The following is a 21,820-nucleotide window of genomic DNA, read 5'->3' as shown; positions in this document are numbered from 1 at the left end:
GTGACTTTGCTGGATTCGATGAACTTCAAAGGATTGTTAAGGGTGGCAGAGCAGAGACCACAGCTCGGGTACGATAAACCACAGAACAGCAACATTTGATGAAAACAGTAAAGCATTTCCTAAACGTTAAGGATGTCTTTTGTTCTAACCATGAAAGTACCTGCTGTCTCTTCAGACAACTTCACCGGGTTTGCGTTGTCCCACAGTGCCTCGGTGTGTCTCCTGACTTACTTGGGTTGTTTTTTGAAGGAAAACTCCTTTCACAGGGTTTCTTTCTAGCAAAATGTTTTAAAGGAAAGGAAAACGCAGCACGTGCTTTGTGCTGGGTCTGATAGCATCGCTGCTGGGAAAACGGGGTACAGCCAGCAGCTGCCTCCACTGCTGAGACCCGGCTGGTGTTAGAGATGTATTAATTGCTCCAGCAATTAAACACAGGCAACAAGCGAGGAAAAAGGTCTAGAATGAAAAAAGACATCATTAAGCCTAAAGCCACAAATGCAGGTGTTCCACCAAGGTGAAGGCCATGGCAAGAGTCGAGTCCCCTGCTGTCCCGGCCTCTGCCCGGGTGGGAGCCGTGGGCTTGCGTCTCCCCACACACGTCGTGTCACGGAGACAGCATTTTGCAGGTAGATGCACTCCAGCTCCTAGACCCTTTAGCTCAGATCAATTTACAGTTTGGACAGCAGGATGATGCGTGTAAGTATTTTAAAATAGGCTGTCACAAACCGGACTCTTTGTTTTTTTCTTTTCTGCTGACTTCTGGACACTTTTAGGAACGACCCTCTGCCAGGCTTTTATTCAGGGCCGCTTTAGGAGCACAGGATACACAAAAGACCCAATTCCTTGGAAAACCAGGGGCGGGTTAAGAGCTGAGGGATGATTTTCTTCCTCGGGGAGAGTCTGGAGTTGATCCTTGGCTCACGGGCTGCGGGCTACCAGTCGTATATGTGCGTACGTGTGCGTATACACACACCCTCCTAAGTATTTTTATCTAAATATATTGATCTATCGGGATGCGGGTTTATATCGATACATACACCCGCGGGTCTGTTTTCCACAGGTCCCCGGGTGCGCTGGGCGAGTGGGCGTGGCTTAATGCGTGACCACGCCCCCGGCCACGCCCCCTCCGCCGCGCCGGGCCGGGCCCTGCCGCGGGGGCATAAAGCGGCGGCGGCTGCGGGCTCCGGGCTTCGCTCTGCGGCCATGGCCGCGGCCCGGCGCAACGTGTCGGTGGGGCTGGGGCTGGCCGGGGTGCTCTGCGCCATCCTGGGGGTCTGCCTGCTGCTGGTGGGGCCCGTCATCGTCAAGGAGCAGGTTGTCAAGGTCAGTAGGGCCGGGGTTGGTTTGTTGGGGGGGGGGTTTCCGGGGGGGGGCTGGGGGCTTGGTGTGGGGCTGGTGTGCAGGCGGGGGCCGGTGCGAGGTACGGGGGTGATGGTGGGGCGGTGTGCTGGAGCCGGTGCGCAGCTAGGGCTGGTGCGTGGGCTTGTTTTGCTGGTATAGCGTAATGCAGAGCGGTGCGAGGCAGCTCAGCGCCGAGGGGTCTCGGCTCCGGTGCCGCCGCTGCAGCTTGGAGCAGCCTTAGCGCGGGCAAACCGGGGCTTGGGGTATTCCACCCTTGGTTACAGCAAACGTGCCTGGGCTGAACGGGGTCTCATCCCTGGTTAGCAAAGGCTTTTTGCGTAGCTGGAGTTGGCTGGCGTGACAGTGCTGGTGGGGCTGGGCTGAGCATTGCCTGAGCACCGGCCCCTCCTCCAGTCCCTACTGCCTTTACCTGCAGCACTCCTCTTGTAAACGCGTGTACAGGTTACCAGGCTCAGATGTACCCTGGTGAGATGCTTTCCGAACTGGAAATGGGACAGATGATGTGCAGGAGTGCTCTGGAGGAGCCTTGTGCATGGAGCAACCTCCAAGTCATCCTCTCATCCTAGACCAAAAATCTAAAGAGCTGCCTCTCTGAAGACCTGTCTTACCCAGAAGGGAGGTCCTGAGGCTGAAGGGGTGTTTGTCCCCCACGGTTAAGATGTGGGGCTGTGGATGAGTTCTTGGTCTGTTCAGTAAGTGCTGTGCAATCTTGGGAACCGGTGCTCCTGTCCTCGCTGCCAGGACACCGGTTATCCTGCTGTAATGAACCAATTGGCTCATTCCCACATTTAGTCAAACCTTCTTCTCCCTGCCCAAAGGAGATGTGCTCCCTGCCTGGGCATTTCTTCAAGCTTGCACCTACGCGGGTCAGTACCTGGAAATGCTCTTCATGATGAAAAAGGTGAATAAGCAGCCCACAGCCGATGGCTGTGGTTATATGTGCCTCAAAGTCTCTGCCAAAAAGGAACTTCTACTTCAATGTGTCCTCTGGAAGTGCTGCTGGCTGGGCAAAGCCAGACAGTCCTGTGGCTTAAGCAGTAAAAGTCAATCTTTGTCCAGTTTCATGGACATCAGGAGCTGGTACCTGCAAATAAAAAGCTGAATGGCCCCTGCAGAAAAGGAGGGATGTTCTTGGTGCAAAACCCTTTCTGCCCTCTTTCTAGCTAATCCTGATTAGCTAAATGCTAGTAACTTGCAGTGAGAACAGAAGATGAGGAAAAGATCAACCCTTGGTTTTCCTCCCTTTATCTCAAGCCCTTCACTTCCACATTTCCAGCATGACCCAAAATGGTCCCGAGCTCTTATGAGGCTTTACATGTGAAATGGAAAAAAAAAAACCAAAAACTGAGTGATGGTGTCTGGGGTGGTGAGAAATATCTGGGGCCTTACTGAAGTTCCTGGGTTGGTCTTTGGAGTGGTATGGGTAAAAGGGGCTGGGGTTGGGCAGGTGAAGGCTGGTTTGGCCATCAGGGCTTCCTGAGCTCTGTCAAGATGGTGTATCCTGATGGAAAAGTTGCAGAGAGGTGGTAGTTTTGAGGATATCTGAGTAAAGTCTGTAGGGGAACACACAGTAGAAACAGGGAACTTGAGCCCATCTCCTGCTCCATTTGCAGAAACTGAATCTGCATTGGCAGCTGTCCTGGCAGCCAGGCTGCCTGCGGCATCGGCCCTGTAAAACCTGGGGACGTTGCTTTTCTGGAAGCACCTGGAGTGCCACAGGCCTGCCTAAGAGATGAGCTTTAACATAGTGAGACTGCATCGACTCATCCATCTGCCACTTAAGGTTTCTGCTCCACCTGGGACCTCTTGTGCCATCCAGCCTGAAAGCTGGGAGAAGACCGACAGCACTGTCCCCGCCGTTACAGGGTGATGAGGATGGTGGTGACAGGATGTGGAGGATGAGGTCTGACACTGAGGTTGTGCTTGTGCACAACATGACTGCTCCTCTCAAGCTGAAGAGGAAACCTCAACTCTCAGTTTTACTGAGCAGGGTGGCTGAAGCCTCCCTCCCGGAGAAGTGGGATTTGAGCACTGTGGATGGAGCTGCTGCTCCTCTGGTCCTGTCTGGAGGAGATGAGCAGTACCCAGTTCCTTTCACTTCCTCTGAAACAGAGATCAGTGTGGTCAGGAGGGGTCAAACATCTCAGTGATACTTTGTAACCCATCCAAGTGAAAAATACTCTATTTTTATTTCAGACATATGACCATGTTTGGTTTGACCTACAAGTAGCTTAATTCTAAGGCTACCCTGTTAAGAAGATCTTGTTTAGCAGCATCTGTGGAATACCTAGAGCTGCTGTGCCCAGATGGGAGAGGGCTGAGAAAGGGAGCTGGGCTGCAGCTCCATCTGACTGTGTACATATTATATAAATAAATGCATATGCCATGAGGGATCCAGGGAGTGCAGGACAGAATAAGCGAGTAAAGGAAAACAGATTGAGACTCTACTGGATGCTCAGGAGTAGGGATTGTAAAGCAGGCTAAATAAAATCTGAGTTTCTCTTGTCCTCTGACTGCTTCTTTTCCATGAAATCCCTGAGCAAATACGTGCACAGTCAGATCGAGCTGTTCCAGGGCAGGAGAGCCGTTGTGCGCCGCTGAGCTGCAGCGGGATAATGCTGACGTGCTTTCACCAATTAGTGGATCAAACCCGCTTCCATAATTGAGCTGGGTTACTTAACCATGGCAAGGGCTTGTGCTTGCAGAGGAAGCAAAGATTATGGTGGAACACACCCAAAATAAATGCTCAGGAAAGAACAGGCTCCTGTCCATAAGGCAGCCCCCGGGAGGCAGGGAGGAATGGAGCCAGATGAGCCCAGATGCCAGCTCCTGTGCTGGGAGCTGGTGAGGGCTTAAGTAACGTTTGGGCTCCTGCAGGCACTTCCCAGCAAACAGGACAGCGATACGGAAACCAGGATTATGCATTCATTGCCTTTGACCTGCCTTATGACCAGCTATGAGTCACCGCAGGATGGCAGCTGAGATGAAGCAAAGGTGTCCTGCATGGTGCTCTTGGGACACAGCTGGGTCGCCATCCCAGTTCTCTATCCGCTTTTTGGGAATTTAGCGGGCCCTTCCCGCTGGTACCCAAACAGTTGTACGGATGAGCATCACCCCTCCCAACCCTCGCCTGCTTCTGGCTGCGTGGAGCTGCCAAACCTGGCAGGCGAGCGGGGGCCTTTGGGACAGGGTTGTTTGTGCCAGACAAATCAAACACACAGAGCCGTGAATAATTCAGTGCTGGCTTGTCTAGCACAGAGCAAGCCTCCAGCACATCAAAACAGCTCCACAATCCTGTGGGCAGGATCTGGAGAGTTGAGCCTGAATAAATAAGGCTACAGACATCCTGTGGCATGAACTTGATGCTTCTGCATACATAAGAGTTCCTGGTTTAGATCTGGCTTGGTTTCAGTCTGCATAACGTGCCTGGATCCTCTGGAGAACCCCTGCTGGAACTGCCGCCTTCGGCTGGGCCTGACGTGGAGCCAAGGATGGATGTGCTTAGCTGCAGCCGCCAAGCCCAAGAGTTGTGTCTCCTTACTCTTTTTTTTTTGTCCTTGCAGAATGTCAGGATTGACCCCAACAGCATCTCCTTCAGCATGTGGAAAGACGTTCCTGTTCCTTTCTACATGTCAGTGCACTTCTTCGAAGTGCTGAACCCCAAGGAGGTCCTCCAGGGAGCAAAGCCAGTGCTGAACGAGCGTGGACCCTTTGTTTACAGGTCAGGTACAACTTGTGGTCCAGCTAGGCGCGAGCCCGGCCACCGTGCTGCCTGCCAGGCTTCTGGCTGACTCCTCTGCCAGGAGGGCACGGTATTAGCATACTTGGTGTTGAGTCCAGCAGCTTAAGGTTTTAAAGCGACCCAAATGTGCTGTAATTGCTCTGATCTTGTGAAAACCACGAGTAGGACCTCTGGCTGCTGGGGTGGTAAGGCTGGTCTGTGCTTCACAGAGTTGTGGAGCTCAGTCCCGTGCTGGGATCTGTTGGGCAGCCAGGCCTGGGCTGATACGTTCCAAACACAGGCATGAGGGGTGTTGGTGTGGTGGTGGGCAACCCTCATCTTCAGAGTGGACGTGTTCCATCTTTGTGCATTTAAGAGTCCAGCTCCAGAGCTGAAGTCACCTCAATATCAAACTTCATGGATTGGCTTAAGACCTCTTATCTAACGTGAGACCCAGAAGCTGCCTAATGTGAATGCTCTGGTTATGAGAACCAGTATGGAGCACTAAAACTTACTCAGGCCCACCTAAAGTGGGGCTGGGTCTATGTGCTGTGGCTGAAGCCCCAGAGGCTCCTCTGGACCTGGAATGTGAGGTGATGTTGAGTGTGTGAACTTACCCATAAATAGTGATATTCAACACATTAGTGCCCACACATGTAGGCAAAGTCAGGTCAGCAGTCTAAGCAAGCTCATGTGGGAAGATTACTGGTTTAATCCAAAGCTGTTTGAGTAGCGCTGGGGAGAAACCTGGCAGAACGTATATGCCCTTGTTTCCCCTGGGCTTGCCAGGTCACACCATAAGACCATGTGGATTCTGTATGTTGTGATCACAGTCGCTTGGCTTGGGGAAAAGGCTTCACTTACTGGAAATAAGAATAAACAAAGGGACAAAGCTTATTAGTGTCCTTGTGTTCCTGCTGAGCAAGATTAGTGCCCTTCCCTAATGTGGGCCATAAAACAGAGGCTCCACAATAAAGAACTTTGGTTTTGCCGGTGGGCTGTTCCCTCGGGAGCGGTAACAGGCTCATGATGTTGGGGACAACCTCATGCTACTGTGGAGCATCGCAGTACCCGTGAGACTGGGCCGCCCCGTGGCACGGAGCGGAGTGGCGCTGGGCAGTGTGCAGGAGGTGGTATGGCCCGAAGCCTGAGGAGCAGGAGAGCCATGATGCTGCGTGGAGGGTTGAGCTGTCCTGAACCTGGGAGCCAGTAGGGAGCTCTGGGGCAAATCAGTGTGGGCTTGTTGGTGGGGCTTGTGCCATCTTGTTTGGTCCTCTCCTGTTTTGCAGGTTGCTTTGGCGTGTGGGTTGGTGTAGGTCTGCTTATCTGGGCATGTCTCTGATAGGGCTGGGCTTTTCAACTGCTGTAGGTGAAGTGACAGAGGGGATTTATGCTTTTGTCTCAGACTTCTTGTCAGCTGGGAAGAAACGCTTGGTGTCTGCAAGTTGCTGCAGAATCCCATCTGTCAGGGTTACCTCACTCCCAGGCTGCCATCTCCTCCTGCCAGACCCTAACCCTGGTCAGGGTGTGAGGTCGACACCGCCTGTTCCCGGGCATGCTGCCTCCCCTGCTGTCCCATGGCTTCTTCCTGGGGTTCAGTCTCCCTCCTCTGTTCTTCAGAAGCAAGCCCAGGCCTGTGCAGCCCATCCTTGCTTCACAGGCATCGCAGGGGCACTGCATGGGGGAAGGTTCCCATGATCTCTCCTATCTCTTTGCAGAGAGTTCAGGTATAAAACAAATATCACGTTCCATGACAATGACACCGTCTCCTTCCTGGAGTACCGGAAACTCTTCTTCCAGCCACACCTGTCCAACGGCAGTGAAGAAGAGTACATCATTGTGCCAAACATTTTGATGATGGTAAGAACTTGCTCCCTGGTTGGGTACCAACTTCTGAGCTTGCAGGGAGGGCGATGATGCCCAATGTGACTCGAAGCTTACTTTCTTGTAGGGCTTAAGGCTAATCAAGCCATGAGGTGGTTAAGCTTATAAAAAGCAGTTTTCTGCTTTCTGGGTGTTGGTTGTTCTGTTGGGCTGTTACCCTTCCAAAAGCAGAGTGTGCAGAGGGGCTGGCAAAGTGGCTGGGCTCAAGTCTGCAACCTGGTCTGAGTGTCCTCTGGGGAAATGAAGCCTGTGAGCCCTCAACTGCTTTCTTACCAAACTGGGGATAAATGATGAACCTCAGTTTGTCCAATGGATTTCTCCAGGGCTATAGATCAGTGCAGCAGAAAGACTTTGTTGAGCACCAAAGATGCATTGCTTCCTCTTTGGTAAAGATGGAGCTCTCACCTCAGAGGTTTGGGGTTGTTTTGTTGTTTTTTTTTTTTCCCAGGGAGCGGCTGTAATGGTGGAAAACCTGCCAACCTTTGTGAAGCTTTTACTGAGTGGAGCCCTGGCTGGCCTGAAACAGGAGGCATTCATGAACCTGACAGTGGGGGAGATCATGTGGGGGTATGAAGACCCTCTTATAGACGCAATAAATGCAATTGTTCCTGGCCTGATCCCTTTCAAGGGGAAATTTGGCTTATTTATGGAGGTAAATAAACTGTTGCTTGGGAACACTAAAATCACAGCAATATTGGTCTTAGGATTGAGTGTCTGGGCTATCCCCAACACAAACTGTTTGGAGCAGCGGTGTGTAGCTGGCGGTGGTTGTGTAAGGCTGCCTTAATTCTCCCCTCCAGCAGAAATGCATGCGTTGGAAGCTGTCGCTGACAACTGACACAAGTAAAAGTTCAGTAGCTTCCAGTGTGAAGCACCCCTAGAGCTGACGAAGCATGCAAAGTCATTAACATATTGCAGTCTTGCTGCGTGTAATGGATTAAAAGTTAGTTTCTTCTCTCTGCAGTTTAACAACTCTGATTCAGGACTGTTCACGGTGAACACGGGCATGAAGAACATCAGTAGGGTTCACATAGTGGATTCATGGAATGGACTGAAGAAGGTAAGTGTCAGGCAGCAAACCTCTAATATGGGAGCAATGCCTGCTCTAAGGCAAGATAAACTGAAAGCTCTCAGTGCTGTTGTATCTCTGGGTCATAGGTTTGAAGGCAAATTTCTGTGGGACATCAACTGCTGCAACTTCTGTTCTAGCAGATGGCCGGAAGGCAGCCATATGACAAGTCTTGTCATGAAACGACATCAGCTTATCATCAGTGTCACTTGGACTCCCCTGAAATGCTGATGGAGCTGGCTGCTTCTAATGGTTGAAGTCCCAGGTTCCTGTGGCCTGTGTTACGGTGTTATTTAAATGTCCTTGTTAGACATGCTTATTCTTCCCTTGTGGAATTGCACTGCTAACTAAAATCAACTGAATCTACAGATCACCCACTGCAGGAGCAGTCGGGACAGGGGGATCTTGTCCTGTTTTTCCATTAATCGGGCAGATCTTTGAATGGGAAAGACCTTGAAGCTCTTCAGTGTCGCTATCTCAAGCTCCGGTGGAAGCAGTGTAGAGTGGTGGATGTCCCATGCAGGGGTGGAAGCCAACTTCTCAGCAAGCTCATCGTTCTGAGCTCTTCTCTCTACATCTGTCCTGCAGGTGAACTACTGGCGGAGCAACGAGTGCAACATGATCAACGGGACCGCAGGGGAGATGTGGCCACCGTTCATGTCCCCAACGTCACTGGAGTTCTACAGCCCCGATGCCTGCAGGTGAGACACAGCTGCCAGCTTGTCCCCGTGCAGCTGGCAGGGGATGCAACGCTCGTCCTGTGCGCACAGAGTCCCTCTGCAGTGACACAGGGGGCTCGGGGCAAGTTTCTGTAGTTGAAGTTCAGCTGCAGTTCAGTGTTGCAGTATCTGAGCGTTGCAAACAGCGTAGTTGTCTAATTAGCAGCGTCTTGTCGTATTCATAAATACCTTCCAGATCGTTGGAGAAGTCTAACTTGTCCATGTTGAATCAGTAGAAAATAACCAGTCTAGATAAGATGTTGGAGATGAGAGGGAGAAGTAAAAGTTGTCATAAGGAAATGCAGCTATAACCATTTGCGGAACTATTTCAGCTGACTAAATGCTTGCAGAAGCGATGGTGGGGGCTGGGGGGGCTTGTGCCACTGTTTCCAGGCTGCTGCTGCTGCTTTCTTTTTTGTTTTTTTTGCTGCCTAGTTCATGCACTGCTGTCATGTCTGTCCTGTCTAAGACACGCCGACCTTCGCTGATCACGCAGGGGTTAAAGTACCCTGCAGAGCCTGCCTGGGTGGAAACTGCCCCGGGCTGGAAGGAGGGGAGGCCAGGAGGCAGGCGGTGGCACAAACCCCTGTCCCCAGCTTGGGGTAGATAATGTTCATTCAGGCTTTGTAGATAGTGCTGCAAAACAAGCAAGTGCTCATGCAGAATAGAGAACAATGACCTCTTCAGCAAAGTCAGCTGAGCCAAGTATTAGTGCAGGAATTTCTGTACACAAGGGACATCAGCAAATACCAAAATGACCTGGAGCCACGGACTTACCCGGGAAGTTTACCGGTAATCAAAGTTTAAATACACACACCAGTTTCTGTGAAACTACAGAAATCTTGTAGGGAACAAAGCATGATTCCAGGCAAGGCATAAAGTGGAGGAAAGCAAGCTTGGTTTCTTGTTGGCATGGGAGGTTCCCGCAGGACGGTGCTGTGGAGGAAGTGGCCCTGCCTCTTCACCAGGCAGCGCTGACCGTTCTCCCAAATCTCCGCCTCTCCGCTAGCCCAGCTGGCTAGGCAGGAGTCACCAACAGCTGATAGAGCATATCTGCCTTGCTGCAGGGCAGGCAGCTGTGGGCAGGGAAGGCGTGGGATGGCTCATCTCCTGTGCTGCTGGCACGTTGAGCGCAGCTGATGCTGAGACACAACTACCTGGGTGTCCCTGCAAGCTAAGCAAGGCTTTATCCTGCTGATGTGCTGCAGCAGCCTCTGCCTCCTTGCTGGAAGGTGAGTGCAGCGGAGAGGCATGCATGTAGCTGCTGAACATGCCCTGAATCCTCCATCGTTGTTCCCGGTGTCAGAAGGCAGCTGTACGAAGAAGCATCCCCCTTGGCTCACCACGGCTGTCTGCATCCCTGCGAGCCTCACTCGAAGGAACGCGTGTGAAGGAAGCAAACTTCCCTCCTGGAAACTTGCACGTGTCCTGACCAGCTGGTAGCAATAATGCCGCTTAGCATCACTAGCCTGTTGTATCAGGAAAAGAATCTTGCTGCATAATGTAGCTCATAAGATAGAATTTTCCTCTCCCCTGACAGCCTATGTGCTGGAGTTGTGCTGCAAAAGAGATTTAGCTGGTGTCCGTCCCCTGTGACAGAGCACTTCTACCTCAGAGCTGAGGCTTGCACAAAGAGGGTATTATCTCTTGGAGGGCAGCCCTGGGGATTACTACATGCCTTCAAACAAATCTCATCTGGATACTGCAAACAGACTTAAGCCTGCGGTTTCTCTCCATAACTAGTCCTGACCAGCCCTTTATCTGTGCTTAAAACATGGAAAGCAAATGGCTTAAATACTCATTCCCCATCCAGAGCGCTGCTCCGAGTGTTTATCTTGATCTCAAAGTCTAAGTTATGTTTCAACTGCATCTTATCCAGCGAAGATAAGAGCCCGGTTCTGGGCTGGGAACCTGTTGGCTAACCCTGATCCTTCTCCACTGAAACCCTTGCAGATCCATGACACTGGTGTATGAGCGGTCTGGAAAGTTCAAGGGTGTGCCCACCTATCGCTTTGTGGCACCAAAAACTCTCTTTGCCAATGGCACGGACTATCCGCCCAACGAAGGCTTCTGCCCCTGCATGCAGTCCGGCATCCTGAACGTCAGTACCTGTAGGCTGAGTAAGTGCTTTCCTCCCCGGGCTCTCCCTGCCGTACCAATAGTAAACTGTAGGGATGTCATACAGGCTTGGCTGTCTGCAAATTCGGCTCTGCTATCTGCCGGAGCGCTAAAAGGTACCGCCGGGGTCTGCGTGCACGGCATTCTCGCTTGCAGTCCCACAGGCATCTCGGCAAAGAGGGAAAATCCTCGTGCGCGAAGTCCCCTTGGTCCGCGGCCCTACGACAGCCTGGCGTTTGTGGGAATGCCCAAGGATAGGGTGGGAGCGCTGCGTCTCCCGGGCTGGGGAGGAAGCAGGCAGGGGAGCAAGGGTAGGAAGAGGCAGGACGTGTAACTGCCAAATTAAATGTTAACTTTGGACGCTGAGTGCAGGTCATGCAAGAGTGAGAATTCAAACTTGGTGTCCTAACCTGTGTCTGGGTACAGCGAGTTACCATGGCATTGCGTGGTGCGTGGTGGGGAGAGGGTGGCTTAAACACTGGGTCTTATCCCTCCCAGAGCGATGGAATACGCTGCAGGGAGGGAAGGGAAGGAGCTTTCTGGTTGGGAGGAGAAAAGTATAAAAGCCTGTTCAGAACAAGTGCTGCAATGGCTTAAAAACATTAAAAAAAAAAAAAAAAGTCTCAGATGGGTTTGGATGAACTTAAAGTGTCTTTGTTCTCATCCAGATGCACCGATGTTCATTTCCCATCCTCACTTCTACAATGCGGACCCAGCCCTGGTGAACGCCGTTGAAGGCCTCCACCCCAGCAAGGACCAGCACGCGCTCTTCCTCGATGTGCACCCGGTGAGTGAGCCTGGGGGGTCCTCACCCTGCAGATGAGTCTCATCTCACCCTGCAGATGAGTCTCATCTCACCCCGGGGGTCCAGCCGGGCTGAGGCGGGGAGTCTGCCACCGGCTGAGTGGTGGCCTCACTCTGCTCTCGTGGCACTGATTTGAGCTGGTTCCATAGTGCAAAGACTGGCGAGGACATGTGCAGATAAAAATGTCAAAGCCATAAACTAATTGAGTAATTAGCCTGGCTTCTAGAGAATTGCAGAACTAATTATAAGCATAATTGTTTTGATAAGCACAGTCAAGTTCTTTCCACTGACTCAGGTCTATAACACCAGGAGGTGTACCTAGCAGCAGCCCAGGTACGCCCCAAATCTGCAAACACAGATTGCCATGAGAGCTGACGGGCAAAGTCTGAAGACCACACTGTAGCTGAAGCTGTTGCTACCATTTTTTGGGCTGGCTTCTTCCAGTCTCTCAACCTGCCTATCTAACTGGCTGCTTTAGCACTGAACTGCGGCTGTGTTACACTTCTCACGTATCTGTGGCATAAGGGTGAAGTCACCCCTCCACTGGTGATGAGGTGGGGTGTCCCAAGCCATCATTATCCCAGCTGCTGATGGCCTGTGTTACATGTGGTCAGATCTTCCAAACATTCAATGATGTTTGCTCAAGCAAGAAACCAGTCCCTCTCTTGAGGTAAGGTAAGCTATGCTTCTCATCTAGGAATTGGGTTCTCTCTGCTTCTCTTATCACAGTTATGGAAATCTAATTAAGTTTATTACAGTATCAAACATCTACTGATAACAGCACAATTAACTATATTCTTATCTAGCTGCAGCCTGCTGAGTACAAACAGGGGCGTTCCAACAAACACTCTCTGCCCTTAATGTGTTACAAAACTGCAGTGTCATGAGAAACCAATGCCTTAATGGGTGTCAACAAGACCAGCTTTGAAGTGTGGTGTTGTGGTGGTCTTGGGGTGTTGCTGGACAGTGGCTGTTCCCCTAGTTATGGGAAATGTTTTGTCCTTTGCTGTGTGCATGAATCATTTGTATTGTTGTTTCCATCCTGCTGCTGGTAGGATGAACACAGAAGAGGCTCATCAGGCTTCCAAAACCACTGAAGTTGCTATTAAAAGACCTTGCCTAGGGAGTCACTTACAGGTTGCCTATGCTACTTGGTAATTTGAACTTGTCTAGGTTCAGTCCCAGACGCCCTGGGTCACACAGCACCTCCCTGGTTCATGCTGTCTGCCAGCTGAATGTGTGCTGCCTTCTGCAGCAGCCCTGTCTGCTCAGGTTAGCTTCGTGCCTTCAGACCTCCCCAAGGGAGGTGCTCCCTTCTGGATGCTGCTGTGTCCAACAGTCTCGCTGGCTGATGAGCGTCCAAGTGAAGGGGATAGACTGCAAACTCACGGGGACGGTGCTGTCCCTCTGTGAGCAGTCATCCCCAGAGCCTGGGAACTGGTGCCTGGTTGACCGATGCTTGTGCTTTGGTGGAAACTACAGCCACACTCCTGGTCTCGTGTGTGGTGACTGCAGTGGATCTCTGGATGATCCGATCCATTGCTCTGGAAGCTGGCACCCAAAGTAGCTGTGATGGAAAGCAAGGGGCTGCTCTTCTGCAAAGCTCTCCAGACAAATGTTGGCTGTACTGATGAACCGGTTGGTCTCTTCCTATGCAGATGACGGGCATCCCCATGAATTGCTCCATCAAGCTCCAGCTGAACCTGTACATAAAGCAGGTGTCTGGTATAATGTAAGTAGTCACCTTCTAGAAATGGCCATCTGCCTTTCTCAGGCAGGGAGTGCTGCTGGTGCTGGGATCGCTGCAGAGTTTGCTCTCCCCAAAGACAAAGCAGTTTTTACATAACCAGTCGTCACAGTTGCAGAAGCCAGCTAGCTCATGTGGTGGAACGTCAGCTATTGCAGTGACCTCAAACTGCCATCCTTTAGCTGTACAGCGTGTGGCTGCCTGTTTGCTTGGCTCCTGCGGCGTTCCTGCACAGCTGATGGACTGTTCCTCCTGGCGAGGCGCAGGAGCGGTTCGCCTGCTCTGTGCTGCTGCTCAGAAGGTGTTACGTCCAACCTGGAGGGGCAAAACTTGCTCTGTCCACAAGGTTGACAGTTGAAGTCCGTGTCCAAAAAAAAGATGCTTTCAGCTCTATATGAAAGCAAACAGAAGGGCTCTGTAACAGTTGGGTGGTGCCTGATGTTAAATACCCACAAGGGTGGGAGCATGGACTTGCTGCCTTGGCTCAATTGTGTACGCCAGCAGACAGCCCCGATGCTGTGAACTTGGCTGCACCACCCTGTAGTACCATGCAGGTGACAGATACCTCGGATCTGCGTGGAGTTTAGCGTTCCAGTTCACTGAGTGCATGTCCCTGGAGCCCAGATTTGGGCTGGCGCTTACGGCTCTCGTCAGGCAGTTGAGTATGAACGGAGGCGTAGGCTCTGCTCCTGCAGGAACGGCCCGAGCTGGACCCGGTCCCTCCAGGGGCGAGCAGCTCACTGAAGCAGCAGGAATTGCTGCCTCCTTGCACTGGTTTCCCAGCCGCTATCAGGCTCGGACCCATGCCTTTGGGAAGAATTAAGACAGTAATTGTAGCCTGATCAACCAGAAATGTAAGGGTCTGTATTTACTATTTTTTTTTTCTTCCCCCCAGTCAAACAGGGAAGATTAAGCCAGTGGTCCTGCCGCTGCTGTGGTTTGCAGAGGTGAGCTGCCTTCCTCGACCTGATCCTGCAGAGCCTCTCCTGCAGGAGGGGGGAAGCTGCGTCCCCGTCACACAGGGCTGGGGAAACTCCACTTTGGAGAAACCATTAAGCCAGCCAGACTAATTAAGCACCAACAGAAGGCTTTGCAATCCTCGGCTATGTTGTTAATCTTTCTGAGCCGAACAAACCTTGCACTATACTTGGTTAAACCTCCAGCTCTGTCCTAGATGTGGGGTTAAACAGAGCCCAGAACAGAGCTGCCGGCATCCCTATGCTGATGTGGGTGAGGGAGAGCAGTCTCCAGCTGCGTGCGTGTCCCCCTGACTCCAACTATTGAGTAAAAGCTTCTAGCCTGACTGAATCTTGCATAAATTCCCTAATTTGTGGTGGGAGAGGAGTTGTGCAGCTGGTCTTTCTCAGCCCTGGATGAGAGGGAAATGCCACTAACAACTCTTTTTTTTTTTTTTTTTTTTTAATTTTTTTTTTTATTTGAGCAGAGCGGATCTATTGAAGGCTCAGTCCTAAAGCAGTTTTACACCAACCTGGTGCTGATCCCGTCCGTGCTGAACTACCTGCAGTATATCTTCCTTGGGCTGAGCGTCCCGCTCATTATCTCAGCAGCCGTACTCATGGCAACAAGTCAGGTAAGAATTTGCAGATGTCTAATGGGAAATGCTGTTAGTCAAATCAAACTTAATCAGATGATGTAGATTGGGCTGACAATCTAACGCTCCTGAGGAAACACTGGCTGATGCCATGGTGTCCTAATGGTGCCAGCACGTAGCAGGACTTCCTCAGCCATCTAGAAACTGGGCTGCAAATAGATAACATAAAAGGCCGTATCGGTGCACAACAGTGATGGAAGCAGGTTCCTGTAGGAGGAGGCATTTCTCAGCTCATCCAGCTAATGAGAGTAAGCCTAGCTCGTTGACCCAGCCTCCGCGGAAAGCAGCAGGTCTGTGCTGTTGCACAAATCTGTGCGTCCCTGCAGGGTCCCAACGGGTTTCTAATCAGAACAGAGCCTTCTCAAGGGGATGTAGCTACTTGAGTGCAGCTTGTTCACAAACGAAATGCGGTTGCTGTGTTCTTGCAGAAGGGACACAGACACCGTGGCTGCTTCTCAACCCAGACTGGACCTGGTTTTTTTCCCCTGAAACTCACTTGTTTCCCCATAAACTACTCCAGGTAGCTCTGGAAGTTAAACCCTCTGGGCCTTTGAGGATCTGGGCTTACTGAGAAGCAAAGACCTTTGAAGGCTGCAGGGAGGTGGCAGCTGGGTAGAAGTCATCCCACGATGGGCAGGGCAGTGAGGGTGCCTGGCTGGCGCACAAGTCTGGCCTGAGCTCTAAGGACAGAATATAAAACAGCTAAAACACTTGATGGAGATCTGTGGCTCCAGCTCCAAAACGTTCATCTGATAACACTGAGCTCGGTAAAAGCTTTAGCTCTTGAAGTAGAGATCTAGCTCCCTAACGTATATCAAAGCAAGCTTATTTAGTTTTGCGCTATAGTCAAACAGCTTGAGCTGGCTCTAAAGCTGTGGAAGAGGCTACTTATGGGGATAAAAAGGCAATGCTTAGGATGAGAGTGGACTGTGGGGAGAGCACGTGCGAGGGGCTGCTTTGCTCAACCTCCTGTAACTGCCCTTACTGAAACGCTAATGCAAACCCACTTCAAATAGCACCAGGGTTCTCAGAGTATCGCATAATGGGATTTTAACCAAGCCTACAACTGCTTAATTGACTTAAACACATGATCCCAAATCCCCTTGTTCCTCCATGTGCTTCCCTGCAGGGTGGGAGCGATGCTAGGGCCGAGGGCTCAGTCTTAAACCTTGCTGCGCTCCCGAGGTGGTCGGGCTTTGTGTGCCGAACCTCTCTGCTTCGGCAAACGCGGAACTTCGCTCTGCTGCGTAGCACCCGCGTATCTGAAAAATGTCAGTATTTGCTGGGCAGCTATTGCTAAAACCTTGTGCAGCCCTGGGCTGGCATTTCCTCACCCTGCTTTGTGCTAGTCTTTGTTCCTGGTATCAAAGAGCCTTAACCATGCCAGAAGGGGTCAGGAAGAAAAGCTGGATTTTAAATTCACTCAACTGCACATGTGCTTGTGAAATATCCCAAAGCCAGGCATAAGCCAGCTGCGTTTGGCTGCTCAGCCAAAAGTGTCGTGGAGTGCCAGAATGAAAAATCAACTGCAGGAAATGCCTGACTATGTGGAAAGTGATTAAAAAGCCTCAATGACCTTATAAATCTCTAAGGTAGCTGTGCAACAGCACATGAAAGTCTCTGCCTAATGACTAGATAAGAGCTTGTAAACTGGAAGACAGCAATTTGCAGCCAAGGTGTGTTCCTCATTTGATTGAAGTGTTGCTGATCTAGCGATGATTGCTTAATCACGCGCAGTCCTCCCTCTTGAAGTCACAGGCGATGTCAGAGGGGACACTGAGCGGGGCATTGTCCACGCCTTCACGTGTCTGCCAGCGTGAAGGTCTTCTGAAGCCAACTCCTTCCTGGAGTACCTTGTGCGCCTCTGGCTTCTGGAGGGAGCAGTGTGCTCTAACCCCAGTCCAGATGAGGTACTGTGAAACACTTAAATTTTAGTCTAGTGTATAGCGGGGCCAGTCTGAGATGCATCTGTTTGACCTGCACTTCTAAGAAATGTGTAAATCTGTACAGGCGTAAAACACGCCCACGTGCAGCAGTGTCGCGCTCGGCTAACGTGGCCTAAAGCCTGCGTGGTGACGCATTTAAAAGGCAAACAGACCATTCCAAAACTGGCTTGGCATTGACCGAAATCTTAACTAGGGTTTAGTTGAACCTAAATTTTGAAATCTTCATTAATAACTAGATTCTATTTAAACAGTGATTTTTTTTTTTAAATCTCCTCCTAAAATTGGAACCATCGTGGAATTCATGTCCAAGTGCACCATAAACTAGCCTGATTGTCTTCTAGGAAAAATGCTCTTTATTTTGGAGTAGCAATAAAAAGAACTCAGACAGTAATAAGGCCAACCAGGCCACCTCTGCCAAAAAGCTGCCTCCGGTTAAGGGGATGGTGTTGCGGGAAGCCAGACTGTAGGTGGGTACCCCGTTAAGGTAACACACTCTTCTCTCATCCTGATTTGATTAAGCTTTGCTTAAAACCAATCAAATGGAAATGTTTACTCTCCACATCTACTGGATATGTCCTCTTGGCAAGCTTTGATACGATGATGTTGTCTCATGGCTTTGTTCAGGGCAATTTAGATGTTTTAATACTCACACCTAACCAGGCTGCAAGCACGTGCTTTTATTGTTTCTCCTGGTGTACCTGATCTGCAGCCCCAATATTATCAGCAGGTGAAAAGTAGGGTTGGTGGTGAGGGAACACTTTTCTCAACTTTCCTCCCCCTCCAAGTGGTTGAGATCCAGAGGTAAGTTTTTAAATGGGTAAAAGCTTATGGGGGTAACAGAGGTAGTCAGCTGGTGGGTGTCGCTCCCCTCCTGCATGCAGGGAGCCTCGACAGAAAGGGAATTTCTGATGTATAAAACATTTGGGTTTGTATTACAGGATCACAAAATCACTGAATCGTTGAGGTTGGAAGGGACCTCTGGAAGTAATCTAGTCCATCCCCCCTGCTCAAGCAGGGTCACCTAGAGCCGTTTGCCCAGGACCATGTCCAGATGTCTCTTAATATCTCCAAGGATGGAGATTCCCCAACCTCTCTGGGCAACCTGTTCCAGTTTTTACAGTTTTCAGAGTTAAAAAAAAAAAAAAGTGTTTCTTAATGTTCAGATGGAATCTCCTGTATTAAGTTCATGCCTGTTGGCTCTCTTCCTGTCCCCTGGACACCACTGAGAAGAGTCCAGCTCTGTATTTACACCTTCCCTTCAGATACTTGTATACATTGGTAAGATTCCCTGGAGCCTTCTCTTCTCTAGGCTAAACAGTCCCAGCTCTCTTGGCCTTTGCTCACATACAAGATGCTCCAGTCCCTTAATCATTGTAGTGGCCCTTTCTAGAAGCTCCATTTTTCTTGTTCTGGGAAGCCCAGAACTGGGCACAGTACTCCATGTGTGGCCTCACCAGTGGTGAGAAGAGGGGAAGGATCACCTCCCTCAGCCTGCTGGCAACGCTCCTAATGCAGCCCAGGACACAGTTAGCTACCTTTACTATACACATATGCTGCTTGCTGATGTTCAATTTGATGTCCACCAAGACCCTCAAGTCCGTCTCTGCCAAGCTGCTTAAGAGTTGGGTGATCCTTAGCATGCACTGGTGCATGGGATTGTTCTTCCCCAGCTGCAAGACTTTGCACATCCTCCTCTTGAACCTCATGAGGTTCCTGCCAGCCCATTTCTCCAGCCTGTTGAGGTCCCTCTGGAGGGCATCATGACCCTTGGTTTTGTGTCATCAGCAAACTTGCGGATCATTAATAAAGATGTTAAACAGGACTGGACCCAGTATTGACCCTTGGTGTATGCTGCTGGTTACTGGCCTCCAACTAGGCTTCATGCCACTGATCGTGACCCTCTGGGCCTGGCTGTTCAGCCAGTTTTCAATTCCCTTCGCTGTCTGCTCATGCAGCCCATACTTCATAGCTTCTCTGTGAGGATCTTATGGGAGACAGCGTTGAAAGTCTTACTGAAGTCCAGGTAGACAATATCCACTACTCTCTCCCCTCATCTACCAAGCCATTCATTTCATCATAGAAGTGTATCAGGTTGGTGAAGCTGTGCTGATGACTTTCTTGTCCTTCATGTGCCTGGAAATGATTCCTAGGATTAGCTACTTGGTCACCTTCCCAAGGATTGAAGGGAGGCTGACTGGCCTGTAGTTCCCTGGGTCATCCTCCTTGAACTTCAAGATAGGTGTGACAATTGCTTTCCTACGGTCTTTGGGCACCTCTCCCAATTGTCATGATTGTTCAAAGATTATGGGGAGTGGCATGGCAATGACATGAGCCAGCTCCCTCAGCACTTACGGGTGCATCCCATCAGGGTCCATGGATTTATGTATGAATAGTTTGCTCATGTATTCTCTGATCTCATCCTCTTCCACCAAGGGTATGTCTTCCTTGCTCCAGACTTTCCTCTGGTCTCTGGGGTCCCCTGCAACAGGCCTGCATGTCCCCTAGCCTTCCTTTTGTCACATGTGTACTTACAGAAGCTGTTCTTGTCTCTGACATCTCTGGCCAGATTCAATTCCAGCTGGGCTTTGGCTTTCCTAACTTCATCCCTGCATGCTGGGAGAGTGCCTCTGTATTCCTGCCAGTTTACCTGTCCCTACTTCCACCTTCTGTATGCTTCCTTTTTGCATTTGATATTGGCCAGGAGCTCCTTGTTCATCTATGCAGGACTCCTGGCATTTTTGCCTGACTTGGGTTGCTTGTTGGGATGGACCACTCTTGAGCTCGGAGGAGGTGATCCTTGAATATCAATCAGCTTTTTTGCCCTATCTCCCCCTCACCTGAGCTCTGTAGTCACTTCTGATGCTTCCTGCTCTGGCGGTATCATTGGTGCCCACACAGCAGCAGCAGTGGGTAACAGTCAAGGGGTTAGATAAGCCTCGCAGTCCCTCCACAACACCCTGGATCCAGGTCAATGTCTCGAGATGACAGATGGGTGCCTCTGTCCCTAGAAGCAAGGAGTGACCTGCTGCTGTCGCTTGCTGCTTCCTCCTGGGGGTCTTGCGTGATTTGGGGTCAGGGGGCCCCACGTGTTTTGCTTGAAAAAGCATATCTGGCTCCTCGTCAACTTTGAGGGTGGTGAACCTATTTCGTAGTTGTAAGCCTTCCTCTTGATACCAGAAGGCACTAGCTTCCATCTTTCACCTTCCCCAGAGGTTGCACGTACCATTACAGTAGGGACGGGTGCTGTCTGTGTCTATGCAGCTGGGATCTGGGGGTCTTCAAGCTGTTGTGTCCCTGAGAAGACCCTGTCCATCTCCCTTTCATCTTCTCTGACGCTGTGTAGCTTGCTGACTTTGTCCCATAACTCCTCTACTTGGTGACACAGCTCTTCAGGCTGGGCGTTGGGGGGTGTTACAAGGATCAGTGGGCAGGAATGGGAATAACTTCATTTTGTTAGGGGAGGGGATGCAAAAATCTTCCATTTAAGACGCCTTCAGAAAATGGTTCTTGGCCACGTGAAAGTCCAAGAGGTTTGGGGCACGTGTGTCCCAAGTGGGGATGTGGCGAGATGCGTGCACTATAAGGTCTGACCACAGTGCCACCGCCGAGTGCTTGGCTGTAACCGCTGTCCTCTCTTCTTCAGAGAACCACCGCCGAGAAGAGCCCATGCCACCCTGCCACGCAGAGCCAACCCTCCCCTCCCTCCGAGACAACGCCACTCCTACACGACGCTGGCACGCTGAGCCAGGACGACACCGAAGCCTGAGCCGCCATCCCTGGCACGTTTCCCACCAGGACACGTCAGTGCTGGGGGAGAGACCTGCTTTGGATCCCCAGAGGTCTCTGGAAGGTGAAGTCGTCCTGGGCAACTCAACGGAGACCCAGCACACCGTGGGAAAGCCACGGGACAGCACTGCTGCACCGGCACTCCCATGCACAGGGGACCTCATCCAGACACCCGAAATACAGTGCTCCAGAGCCCTTGTCCCCAAGGGGCTGGCGTTTGCCATGGCCCCTCTCTCCCTATGGGCCAGCGGGAATGAAGATGGTTGCTGGCTGATCCGAGAAGTTATTTTGCAATTTAAAACTGCCTGTTGCTAGGAATAACAGGCACTTTAATAGGAGCCTTTAAAATAAATGAGGTTTGTATCTGTAGCACTGATGGGATTTAGTGATCTTTTTAAAAGCCACTGTTCATCTCACGCCAATGGGGCTTGCTATCCTGAAGCTACTCACAGTTTTATTGCCACTTGATGTGACTGAACTACACTGCAAATCAATTCTGGGTGCTGTCACTCCAGTGATGTCTCTCCTAAAGACTTCCCAGGGTGCCTGGAGCCCACCTGGGGCTGCTCCAGCCTTTACTTCAAAAGTGGTGACTTCTAAAGCCCCAAGTCTGTGCCATGACCTTGCGCTCCAGCAATTCCAGTCCAGAGCCCTTTTACTTAGCCTTGCTTTAGGTGACTGAGATGAGCCTTGCCAAAAACTTGATGGGACATCTGACCTGTCACTCTGCTCCTGACAGTTGTCCCTGCTGCCCGCTCAGCCATCCAGGGTCAGCTCTTTGGCCGCGCGCCGTCTGTGCTGGGAGGCCATCGCGTTGCTCTGCCCATGCTGCCTGCGCACAAGAAGGGAGCAGGCAGAAGCTTGACCCTCTCCTTGAGCGTTAACAAGGATATTTGTGCTGTTGAGATGGAGGAAGCTATGTGCAATCATGAAAGTAGCAATGGCCTTAGTAGGTTTTGAGTAAAATATTGCAGATTTCTGAAGTGATGTCTTGGAGGATCTGGGGCTGGATGTTAGCTGTGGGGTGGGTGGGCTGGGGTCACTCATTAGT

General features: G+C 50.9%; 1 protein-coding gene across 3 annotated transcripts; it reads left to right on the top strand.

Moving 5' to 3' along the window:
* Positions 1–1,125: 1,125 nt before the first annotated feature.
* On the top strand, positions 1,126–21,138 carry SCARB1 (scavenger receptor class B member 1). Of its 3 annotated transcripts, none has more exons than XM_075769415.1 (12): positions 1,126–1,323; positions 4,926–5,083; positions 6,802–6,943; positions 7,416–7,619; positions 7,932–8,027; positions 8,625–8,737; positions 10,709–10,875; positions 11,542–11,660; positions 13,337–13,410; positions 14,321–14,372; positions 14,870–15,016; positions 17,922–18,095. In XM_075769415.1, exons 1-12 carry the CDS (start codon positions 1,204–1,206, stop codon positions 18,006–18,008), a joined length of 1,479 nt encoding a protein of 492 aa, XP_075625530.1. In that variant the 5' UTR covers positions 1,126–1,203; the 3' UTR covers positions 18,009–18,095. The 3 variants fall into 3 exon arrangements, with proteins under 3 accessions (XP_075625530.1, XP_075625531.1, XP_075625529.1); XM_075769416.1 differs by lacking the exon at positions 17,922–18,095 and adding an exon at positions 17,325–17,473; XM_075769414.1 differs by lacking the exon at positions 17,922–18,095 and adding an exon at positions 20,627–21,138 and having other exon boundaries at positions 1,127–1,323.
* Positions 21,139–21,820: the final 682 nt, after the last annotated feature.

The sequence above is a fragment of the Balearica regulorum genome, chromosome 17, assembly GCF_011004875.1.
Source record: "Balearica regulorum gibbericeps isolate bBalReg1 chromosome 17, bBalReg1.pri, whole genome shotgun sequence".
In the NCBI taxonomy this organism is placed as follows: domain Eukaryota; kingdom Metazoa; phylum Chordata; class Aves; order Gruiformes; family Gruidae; genus Balearica; species Balearica regulorum.
The sequence above is the reverse complement of the archived record's forward strand: the minus strand, read 5'-3'. Positions and strand labels throughout refer to the sequence as shown.

What these genes read in the sequence shown, in the direction of transcription:
- SCARB1 (XM_075769416.1), top strand. Translation starts at nt 1,204, where the DNA reads ATGGCCGCGGCCCGGCGCAACGTGTCGGTGGGGCTGGGGCTGGCCGGG. An exon ending in AATTTGGCTTATTTATGGAG is followed by an intron (nt 7,620 to 7,931) that starts GTAAATAAACTG and finishes TTCTCTCTGCAG; the next exon opens with TTTAACAACTCTGATTCAGG. An exon ending in CGCTGCTGTGGTTTGCAGAG is followed by an intron (nt 14,373 to 14,869) that starts GTGAGCTGCCTT and finishes TTATTTGAGCAG; the next exon opens with AGCGGATCTATTGAAGGCTC.